We start from the raw sequence: 12,296 nt of genomic DNA on the forward strand, positions 1-12,296 counted from the left end.
AGAAGAAGCAGCATTTTGTCACAAACCATAGTTGGCGTTGACAACAATTCTATAATAAGGCCCCAGACTGGGTATATCTTGAATTTCAAAATCTGTTGCTTCGTCAGTGTCAATACTTCCTGGTTTAATTTAAAATCTCAACCACAATTCACTTTAGCTTTCTTGATTTACTGCACATCTTTTCTACGTTGAGTGAAGTTTTTGCTTTTGCACTTTCATCATACTTACAACACAAACTTTAAATGTAGAACATGTGAGAGTGTGCACAGGCAATGAATGTCAGATTCATAGTGTCATGACTAGAGGGGGAAATGCAGAGAGGAGGCAGTGAATAATAAATATGTCTGCTTAGTTGCTGCCAGATTCTATCAAACGAAGGTGGGGATGTAATCACTCATATTGATGAGCACAGAGGTGAGGAGAGTAATGATGGGAGGGGTGAGACAAGGAAGGTGTGGGGGGCAAATTGAAGGTGGTGGATGAGTGGAGAGAATGGAGGGGAAAGATAAAAGGAAGGAGATGAAGACGGAGAACATCCAGAGACAAGAACAAGAATCTGCTGTGTCGTCTGAGTCATCATAACAGATTGATTCGGTGACGGAGGAGGGGGCGAGCTTAGTGATCCTGACACGACTCAGGAAGGAGGTGACTCGGAGACCTGCCAAGTCTTTCTGCAAAGAATCCATCTCATGTCTCCTGCACAAGCTCCCAGTAGAGAGACCGCAATCAATGTAAAAAAGTGAGTTCAAAGTCAAATTCCCGCCTTACAAGACAATTTACGTAAGTCTTTATATTATTATTATTATTATTATATTTATTGTTATTATTATTATTTGACTCTACTTTAGTGTTGGGAATTATTACCGTATTTTTCAGACTATAAGGCGCACCGGACTATAAAGCGCACCTTCTATGAATGGCCCATTTTAAAACGTTGTCCTTATATAAGGCGCACCGGACTATAAGGCGCACTATCGGCTTTTGAGAAAATTTTAGGTTTTTAGGTGCACCTTATAGTCTGGAAAATACGGTAGTAAAAAATAAAATTCAACGAAGGTAAATATCTGCATTCCCCGTGATCAACTAAAACAAGTGGCATGCATGCAGCCTTGTAATGGGTTCCAACATGATTAAATTGATTGAGGGCTCCATCGGTAACAACGGCTCATTCGTCGCATCAAGGCTACAGCTGCTGTCTTTTTGTTCGGCGATGAATCTTCACACAGATTAACTTTCTACATACTTTATGCCGCCTGTCAAGGAAATGGAAAAAGAAATAAAATAACTCATCTTCATGAGCACCATCAAGTATCGCCGTAAAAGATTGAGTTTAGAAGGTGATTTAAGGTCATTTTGCTGAGAGTACAATAACATAACTAGCAAAAAAGGAAGAAGTTGAACTTATTGCAGACAACATATTTACGTGACACTTCGTTTCCTGCTCTCAATGATTTAAACACAACATCACCTTGCTTGTGTTATTCCTGCAGTCCTGCTGTTTGTCTGTACAAATGCTCAATTTAGTTAAGGTGGCACAAAGTCATTATCCTTCCAGGTGAAGTATTGTGTTTTGTTCTGTGGAGCGAATATAAACACTGCCATTGACTGGTGGCCGTGTCGCTTGCTGAGTGATGGAGGTGATAATCACTGCATGGATGGGAAGCCATCCAGCCTGAACTTCAGGAACGGGTTCACGCTTTCTCCTCACCAGTGGGGCAATTCAGTGCACTAGTACAAGAATGAAACACATTGTCAAACTATTCTTTTTTTTTTCTTAATTTACTAGTAAACAAATGTTGTGCACGGGTAATACTAATACAATAACGCACACTGCTTCAAAATAACCATGAGTTTTGCATTCATGCTATCCAACACTGTCGGAATTATTGAAATCTTGCAAACCGAGAAAGCCTCTACATCTCTTGAATGCAATTCAATTCAGGCGACAAGCTGGACCACTCGAGGGTTGGTTCTGGGCCGCATGTGGCCAGTGGGCCGCTAATTGAATAGCCCTAAGGCTTTCCTACAAGTAGTGCTGGCATTACACAGATGTCTATTAGTGCACAGTTTTGCCTCACTGGTAACGAGTTGTACTAGTTTACACTAATCTTGATTCCTCAGTGAGTTTTCTGAATGCATCATTGCGGGTTAGGTTTTGACATGAGCATGAGGCTGTTAAGTGATATGACAGCATTCCTAAACCAAGCACACGCCAGTAGATCTACACACATACATACTAATAGCCACATAAAAGCAACAACATACATTAGCAATGCAACACACAGTTTAAATCCTCTCATTTGTCTTTGTTTGCCTCCGCATGCTCATTTAGCCACATCCATCACACTTTCCCTTCTTAGCGGAATACGAAAAGTGCAATTCAGTCCCACAGGACTGGGGGGAGCGCAAAGAGAATAAATGATGAAGAAAGACGCTGATGAATATTTGATGTGGCACTTATGAGACACACGTCTTGTCAGTTAGACCCACAAGTCCGCGCCGCCGGCCGCTATCCTGTTATCGTCCAGGCAGTGACTCGTCGGCTCCGGCTTATTCCATGAAAAAGCCCTTTGATGACTTTCAGGATAGGATATCTCGATCACGGTTTTTAATCACGTCTCAAGAACCTCCATGAGTGTTTACACTGCTTTCCAACAGATAAGGGTGAAGGTAATGTGTGTGTTTGTGAGACAGACAGAGAAAGAGAGAGAGAGAGAGAGAGAGAGAGAGAGAGAGAGAGAGAGAGAGAGAGAGAGAGAGAGAGAGACAGACAGACAGACAGACAGACAGACAGACAGACAGACAGACAGACAGAGAGAGAGAGAGAGAGAGAGAGAGAGAGAGAGAGAGAGACAGACAGACAGACAGACACACAGAGAGAGAGAGAGAGAGAGAGAGAGAGAGAGACACAGAGAGAGAGAGAGAGAGAGACACAGAGAGAGAGAGAGAGAGAGAGAGAGAGTTCACCAATCCAACTTCTGCATAACTTGCTGATAAATTGATCAATTGGAATTTGAAAACCTTGTACTAGAATGACAAAATAATTTCAAGGACATACTGAAGCCACCAGCAGACAAAAATGATGCATTTCTATGCAAAAAATAAGTATTGAGTGAAAACAGCCAGACCGGAGGACGGAAGAAGAGTTTTCTTAGATGGGAGAACAGGCTGGAAGTTGACACACTCAGGGCTGAAAAGTTTTGGGGAGAGAAATGAGTAGTGTGACAGACACTAAAAAGCCGAGCGGGTGTTGATGGGGATTAGGTCTAATTGGTGCCTGCATCTTGATGAAACCATGAGCAAAGTTAAGGAAAAAAAATACCCTCCATGCTCTAAAGCCAACTTAAGTGGTTTTTCTGGTTTTGACGGCTCTTATAAAAAGGGTGGGCCAAGTAATATAGTGGAGGTCATCTCTAGAATTGAATCAATTGGATGTAATGTATCGATGACATTTATAAGAAGACACAAACTGGATAACTGCAATAGTTTGACAAATTCCCCACATGGGCGCTGTGTCCAAGGAGAAAAATGGGTCATGATAATATGTTGAATATAATATGAGGAATATGTATAATGCGTCTAATAACCAGGAGGCAGACTTAGTATTAGGCAATTGCCTCAGGCCTCGAGATTTTCAGGGACTTGCAAATGGCTCATGAAAAACTAATTAAGTTTTCTTTGATTATTATTGTTTTAGCCACATGCTTGAAAACATTAAAATCATCATTTAATCATGATCGTTTTGAACGCTTCCCTCTATTCTCATGGCTATTTCACCTTCTCTAGAGGTGTTCATCAATGGAATAATTATGAAACTAAAATGAAACCCTGTAGTTCCCTTTCTTTGTTCAAAAATGTTTAAAAAATAAATATATATATATATATATATGTGTATATATAAATGAAGTGGAAATTGTAATAATGTGTCAACGCTTGGTTATGTGTTTTTTTTCGTATTTTCAATTTATTTATTTATTTATTTATTTATTTATTTAGGAGGTTCGAAATTTAATTTCTTGCTTGGTTAGGGCCTTGAGAGCTGGTAACATTCTGTATTTTGCTTCTATGTAAAACTACAATATATTGTATGTTGACCAATGTAGGATATGCAATTGAACACACGCGTATAATATATGAACCCGTAATCAAAAGAACAGAATATTTTACTGTACTTTCTTTACTCTTTACTCTCTTTACTTTACCAAAAGATGAAAATTATTGCCATCTTTTTTAACTTGATTCAGGAAGCGGGTAGCAAAACAAACTCCCTGTGGGCAAAAGTAAGCAGACTTGTGCCAGTGGACCAAAGAAGAGGAGAAGGGCCAAAAAAAAAGTTTCTATCAAAACTTGCAAAGGTTTCAACGAATGTGCGTAATCGAGGAGAATGCAGAAGGAATGAAGTGAAGCGTGAGTGACACTGGTGATGCTCGGATTTGAGTATTAAAGTGGTTGAAATAGTAAACTCCGTGATATGTAGTTGAGATATTTCACTTGTTGAAAATAATACTCATGAAGATTTTTTCTTAAATGAAGAATTGCTATGATTTTTCTTGCAAATAACTGCATGTTCTAAAAAGAAACAGCAGAGGTCAGCATTGCTTAATCAACCAACTGTTTGGGTGCATTGCGTGAAGACAATAAGACTCAGCAACTGGGGAGACACTAAGAAATAAATGGATTCGAAGGGGGACATATGATGAAAAACTAACTTGAATTGTTTGTATACAAATACTTGGGTCTCAGTAGTATCTGACCACACTTCACTTATGAAATCAAGCAACCAAATTAATCTTGTTAGATTATGTTCCCATGTAGAAAACAAGTGAGCCATCCAGGATTTGCCTGATTGTGACGTAACAGTGCATCTAATTTGCATACATTGAGATTTTTTAACAATTCAAAGCCACTTTTGAAACCCCAGGCATTGACGAGCATTTGCTGTTGTCAATTACTACACACATTCTGTGAAATGTTGGTTTTTTTGCTGACATTCTTACTGTACAAAAATGTTAACTATTATTACTAATTTACTGATACTGGCTTGACTGATTGGCTTGAGGAGACCTGAGGGCCTTGTTAGAAAGATGTTCATCTTTTTAAATGTGTGACTCAAGTTTGAACTTTTCTTTGTCTTCACATCCATCAATTGTATGTGACCTAACTCCTTTCATTAGTCCCTCTGGAGACGACATCTCAAAGTAAATCACTGTAACACTGCCTTTAAAAAGCACCATCTTCTCACTACTGGCATTAAAAGGTTGAATACATGCCAAGTAATATTTTGGTCATGTCATGGTAAATCATGCCAAAACATGTTCCACCAGGCTTAAGCTGAAATATTATTCTTAATCTTTTTGGAAAGGGAGGTGACAATGAACAAATAAAGTCACGTTGTTGAATATGTGTGCACACCCTCTTAGAACTTGGCTGTGCTCAGAATCAACTAATCACTTTCAAAGTGATGTTACATGCTAGTCATCACACTCCAGCCGACCTTTAAATTTCCTCGGTGCATTTCAAAATGGAGGTCAGCTATCTCGTAACCTCTAAAAAAATACAAATAAAAAATAGAGACTTTTATGTCTATTTTATATATTTTCTTCTAGCACAACCTGAATGTTTTGTACTAACACTAACTGTTACTGAAACTTCATAGTTCTTTCTGCCTTGAATAGGCCCCAGATCAGATTTTTTAATGATTTATCTTGTTCTCATTTCATTATAACACTGGCATTTGGCCCAGGGTGTGTAGACTTTTCATATCCACTGTGAGTATGTGCATACATGCGTGGATACTTGAGAGTAACAGATGACAAAAGAGCTTGAGGGCAACTGCATGTCTATGCAATGTAAGTAACAGCAGAGTCGAAATATCACGTTTGTGTATTTGTGCACGTGTATGCCATGTGTGCCGCATCTTTGATGTTCCCATCCCCAGTGTCCAAAGTGTGTGTGTGTGTGTGTGTGTGTGTGTGTGTGTGTGTGTGTGTGTGTGTGTGTGTGTGTGTGTGCGTGCGTGCGTGCGTGCCTCAAGGCAACTCTTTTTGTGTGCTCTTTTGCTGCTTCCACAATAAAAGCCCCACAATGCGATAAATGAAAGCCCCCTGTTAACAACACACACTACACGCGTGCGCACACACATATGTACAACTGCGCAAGCCACAAACAACTAATGCATAACAACAGCCTCACATCTTCCTTAGCGTCTCGTATGTGCGGCTTCTTTTTTTATTACACACATTTATCAAAAGTGTGTCCTATATCAACTTTATCGTATCTCTGCTCCTCTATTAGATGGCCGCTTTCATCACTGAACAACATACAAAGGAAGAAAGAAGGTCAACCATGCACAAGAGGAGGTTGAAGTCGAGCACCCCCCCCCAAAAAAAAAATGTTACATGTGGTGTGCATGGGGAAAAAAAGGATAAAAGGATTGCTGGAATCCAGCTTTTAAAATTGCCTAGTTCTCTAATGCCATGCAACCGAGCCACGTTTTACATTTTTCACAGTTTGAAACTATGTGCACAGGTCATAAAACATTGCTTTTAAAAAAACAAATTTACGCACTTACCTTTAATGAGTGTCCCAGTGAGCAGTTTGTGAAGGGACAAAACAAACTTGACAACAGCCCGTTTGCAACGCTTGGCACACCCAGACATGCTGATCGGAGCAGAACCAGCCTCCTTTTGCAGTGGGAAAGTAGTAAAAGTACTCCTGGTGTATAGAAATTAACTTATTGTGGAGGATGACAAATATAAAGAGGAGAGTGTTCTTCTCTGTATGAGTCCTACCGCACTACTGAATGGAAGTTAAAAAAAAGAAAAAGAGAGAGTGATCTTCCCCTGTTTCCCTGCCTCCTCCCCTCCACTCCTCCTCTAGCATGAATGTGATCACATTAAAGAAACTGTATGTCAGCGCTGAGAAAAAATTGTAAGTGATCAAAAAAATGCAGGAATTTAAATGCAGAGTAAGCGAGTGCTCCACAGAAACATAAGAGCACTACGATTAGGGGAGATAAAAGTTCTGTTAGAAACTTACAATAGTCAGCCTGCAGTCCGCTTCAGGGTGAAGTCATAAAATGTTTTCTCGCTCTCTTTTCGCACTTTTTCCAACTTCTGCTGCCACCCCCTTGAAAACAAGAAGGCAATTATCTACTTTCAGCACCAGTGGAAATGGACAGCTCCGTAAAAGGCACAGCACGGGAAATTCACAACATTTTTGATCCTGTGATTCCCAATGGTGAACACACAAATATGTAGTAATAATTGAAATCAAAATGTATGAGATGGTTGGCCGGGTTTGGTTGGACTCCCCTGAAGTTGCAGTTATCAGGCTCCATATTTCAGAAACATTTTTAAGACTAAAAGCAGAGAAAAATCTAGATACGCTCACCTCAAATAGTAAGTGCTCAACCAAATGCAGCTATTTACTATACATGTTAAAGTTCATTAGACATCTTGACCTCATTGATTGCGTTGGCCTTCATCCCAGCTCATCAATATAACAACACGCTGTAGTGAGGATGCCAATCAATGCATCTTCACACATTTGACGCATCTTGCAATGGCTCGCATGCCATTGACCTTGACCAGAGCACTCATTCAGGGGAAAGTGGCACATAACTCGAGAGAGGTGACATCGAAAGGAGAAAGACAAAAAGAGAGGAGGACATGTGATGAGGGACAGAAAAATAAGATCATCTCATAACGTTCTTCCATTCTATTCTTAGTTCGGAAATCACCGCCTTTCCTGGAGCAGAAAAATGCAAGAAAAAAGAGCAGCTAAAGGTAATCGAAAGAAGAATGGAGCTGCAGATTAACACAGGCACTCGAGGGCTGGGAAGAAGCAATGAAACAATAAGAATGTAAGTGAAAGTGGAGAAAACAAACCCCTAAAAACACAGAGTTGGTGGAGGTGAGGAGGGAAAGTAAACCCACTGTCCAATACAATTTGACACGGCGTTTGGTTGTAAGAGAGAGGCTTGGCAAGGAACTGGGATCAATACTTGTGAACGCTCACACTTCATGTGGACAATCATTAGAGTGGGGCCAAAACAGCACATGAAAGAAGTGGAAGGGAGAAAAGTGATGGAAAAGATTGTTTGCACACAATAGATGATGATGATAGGAGCGTGTGTGAGTGTGTGCTTGTGTGCGTGTGTACGTGCGTGTGTGTGTGTGAGTGAGTGATTTGCATAAACATGCAACTCTATCACCACCCCTATTGTTTATGATTAATGAGATTAGAGTCGCCTAGGCGCGTGGATTCAAAGCTGTAACAGCTAATTGCTAGGGTCTTCTTAAATTAGAAATGTCTCACGGTTGGTTTCAAGTGAATTTGCTTAGGACACATGTGAGAGGTGGATAGGAACTCAATGGCATCTTGGTGCCAATGAATTATGGCGACGTGAGTTGGGGAGCTTAATAAATACAAGAAATGCTTCACTACCTTCTTGTGGCGTTTAGTGCTCATTTTAAACATTTGGAGAGCCATCAATTACTCTCTTATTTTCATTATTTCGAGCAGGACTAGTGCCTTGAGAAACAAATTTCTTTTGCTCCGTGGCCACGCTCATAAGTCAAAGCACTGTAAAATCATACAATTCCCCATTAAACTGATTGGTGCTTCGTAAGGTTCTTTCTGGATGATAAAGAATATATGTCTAGTATTACAGTGTCTGTTGACATGTGCTGCTCCAGTTTGTGTTGAAATATCCTTGCTTAAATGATAATTGAATCATGACACGGATCCTGTTTGTTAGACCATCTATAGTGCTTTGCAACGTTTGTTAGCATCACGCTTAATGGATTTAACAAACAACTTTGTGTGGGGTTTTTTAGGATATGGCGAAATTCTCTTCACTTATTTAGACAGTTAACTGGGAATGCAAATAAACAGCTTGGAGCCTCTTTACAAAGAATTCATCAATATCTACCAAAGTGTTGCGTCTAGTTAAGTGAGGATTGATGGGTTTTTTTTCAAATCAAAGCAAAAATAATCCCATCTAAAAAAAATTGAGGTGTAATTTGGGTCGCTCAAGGCATCAATGCACAAGGTAAAATGGAAAAAAATTCAAGTGAAACATTAGGGACACCTGTTAACGATATTAAATACAAGGCATTAATGAAACAATATGCCCATCAATGTGGAGCGATGTAGTTGAAATGGTGTAGAACTAAGCTCATAATACTGAATGACTGTTTTTTTGCAATAAATAAAGAAAATAACACAAACATTACAAATATCAGGGTGATGAAGTGCAGTTCAACACCACTGCAAAGCTTTAAAATTGTTAAATGGGTACCTCTAATAAAAGTGAACATTGTTATTTTTGTAAAAGCTGTGTTTGTAATGAATGTCCCATAAAAAAACATGTAGAATGCAGTGCATTGCTTGCAATTAGGATAAAGCTGTTCAAATAATAGCAATCCTCCAAAAAAGGGGAGGCATTTAACAATGAGGGAGATATATGGATGAGGAGGAGGGATTGGGGAGACGTGGAGAGAGAAATATGGTGGTAACACTGTGGAGATGTCAGACTTAAATCACCAGGCGACCAGCTGTAAGCTTAGATAGTGCTTGGCCCCTAAATAGAAGGCGCTCTCCTCAAGATGGACTGATATAGCTACGCCATGCAAAGATAGGGGGAATATAAATTGGTGGCACTTTATCGTTGCAGGGAAGATAACAACCACTTATCACCATGTGAATTTAAAACGTAGCCTGAAAATATCGCACTTTGTAGAAATGTTGGGTCGCTGCTAGCCTTACTCTTGTTAACAGTACAGCATTAAAAGAAATGTCTGGATTCTGCATGTAAAATCCGCTTGCCATCTATAATGGTGAACTACCGTAATTTATAAACCACACCTGATTCTAAGCGGCACCAGCTAAAATTAGGGGAAAATCTTGTTTTGTACATATAAACCGCACCGGACTTTAATTAGCATTTGGAAGAGAATATACACAAAGAGGATTGTCAGAAAAGAGATTGTTCTTTGGGGACGCATACCTGTATTAACATAACGTTTACTGACAGAGATCAAGGAGCTCTGCAAACATTCAAACATGCATCGGCGATGACCATAATAAATGTAATATGCAGGGAACACTAGCAAGCCACAACTAATAATACGCCGCACCGGACTAGAAGCCACAGGGTTCAAAGCTTGTGCAAAAAATACTGGCTTATAGTGCGGAAAATACGGTAATAGAATGTAACAACCTAACTTCACATTGTGTTGTAGGTAACTCCACTGACTTGTAAGTTTCAGCAATATTGTTTTTCGTCTTTCTATATGATCTTTCACCAGTGTCTTGTAATTAATGTGAATTAGCGCAGCTGCCATTCTTGTTTACACTGGCAGTCAAGCAAACATCTCTACAACATACTTTCTTTGGTCTCCTGAGGTGGAAGCCCAAGGGTCTCACGGTGTGTACATACAGTAGGCTATACTGGAATGTTTGAAGCTTTTCAGGAGCATACAGAAATCCACTGCTCGAGTACACTGGAGAAAATCCACTTATAGAAGTGAGGCTGAGCCCTGGGAGGGGTCCTACGAGCTGCAAGTGTCAGCGAGAGTGGAGGACTTCTAACATCCTCTTTAGCCGAAATTAAAAGCTCCTCTCTCTTTGTTCCCCTCTCTTCTCTTGTCCTTTTCCAGAACACCACTTTACCCACCCTAGACGAAACCTGCTGATTCCAACTGTCCATCAAACATCTCGACACATACACGTGCACACTTTATCATGAGCTGTTTTCCTTCCATCTTCAACATCTTGCCTGCACCACTCTTCGTCTCCCATGATGGCATTATTAACACCCGGCATGAAAACGTAATTACCCGCGGGCATAAATTAATGTAAACACACACATGCACACACACACATGCAGGGCGGAGCCATGTGTCATGAATGTCATGGAGTGTGTGTTAATCATGAAGGTGAGTGTCCCTGGTGAGTGTAATGGGAGTCCCGCAGGGTGCAGCTGAGTTTCATGATGAGAAGCTGTATAGTAGTTTTGTAGTTGCATATTGAATTAGCACAGTGCAGGACGAACACACGAATACCCACTCTGGCCTGATACAGGACAAATGGCCATAACATCACGTTAGATATTTTGAATGAACCTGCCTGAGTTATTGTTTACTACTCTTTCATTTTGTTCACGGACGCAGTCGGTAAGATTATTTTTGAAATGTTACCTTTTACTGTATCACTAAAAATCAGTTCTTGTGATGATAAAATATCTATTTATTTTTTTATATTTTTACACATTCAAATTCCTGTTTGCTTGCAAAATATGTATGTCGTAAAACAACTCCAAAAATGAAATGTTTCTACATTGTTAATAGCACCATTAAGTCTATATGCAGCCAGCAGAGGGAGCTTCCGTCAATTCCTTTAAAAGGAAAATAAAAATCTCTTGAAATGTTGACACATCTCAAACTAGATTGTCGTTCACACTGCCAAATTTGAATGATGGATTTTTTTTTTCAAGTGTTTAAAATGAAGCTTCCAAGTCATGAAAATCAAGAGATTATTGGAAAGATGAAGAGCATCAGAGAAAGAGAAAGGTCACACAGGTAGAAGAAGTTTAGATGAGCTCAGCACCTTTCGCCTCAACTTGACTCAGTAAACCCAGTCGAGCAATTCCTGCTGAGCATCAGCATTGACCACGCCAAAAGTGTAGAGCACAGCGGGTGATTCATAAGCAGGTTTTGCCCTTGTTGGGTTTTTTTTTTTTTTGTTCCTTTTTTTCCCCAGAAGTGGTGGTTCTGTCGATTTTCATGATGTTAGATCAATTTTAGACTCAACCTGAGGCAACAAATCTTTTTTTTTTTTTTCTTCCATTCTAAATTTGCACCCACACATGATTTTGCAGGACTGCCATCCAGTGTTTTGCTATGGTAACTGCACAAAGTGGTTAATATCTAAAATTTCAATCCATGTTTCCAAACTACAACCTGGGGAACAATTGACGACTGGCCCACTCTTTGTTTATCATCATAATAGCATGTAGTAAGGGAGGGAGGCAGTGTGGAAAGTGTGGGTACAAATTTATATATAAAATAAGTTAATTGGTCGAATATATGTGAAGATGCATCTCACTAAACTGCAATAAGATTAGGTGTTCTGTCCATTGGATAAAGACTAGATGACTGTCAGTATGGCAATATTGTTTGTGTATAGTAAATCTCAACTGTTTTTTTTTTTTATTTAAATTGTCCACTATCTGCCAAACTGCTTCGTTATGTGATGAGTAGAGTTTCCAGTCCAATAAATGTTGGTTTTGC

The 12,296-nt window shown here is 39.7% G+C and overlaps 1 protein-coding gene across 1 annotated transcript in view; it reads right to left on the reverse strand.

The window, feature by feature from the left end:
* Positions 1-6,681, reverse strand: part of kcnip1a (Kv channel interacting protein 1 a) — a 32,976-nt gene extending 26,295 nt beyond the window's left edge. Inside the window, exon 1 of the mRNA XM_085905775.1 lies at positions 6,572-6,681. Coding sequence (XP_085761901.1) covers positions 6,572-6,659 — 88 coding nt within the window. The 5' untranslated portion in view covers positions 6,660-6,681. The remainder of the gene's footprint in view (positions 1-6,571) is intronic.
* Positions 6,682-12,296: the final 5,615 nt, after the last annotated feature.

The sequence above is a fragment of the Syngnathus leptorhynchus genome, chromosome 2 (assembly GCF_054491065.1).
Source record: "Syngnathus leptorhynchus isolate UIUO chromosome 2, UIUO_Slep, whole genome shotgun sequence".
In the NCBI taxonomy this organism is placed as follows: domain Eukaryota; kingdom Metazoa; phylum Chordata; class Actinopteri; order Syngnathiformes; family Syngnathidae; genus Syngnathus; species Syngnathus leptorhynchus.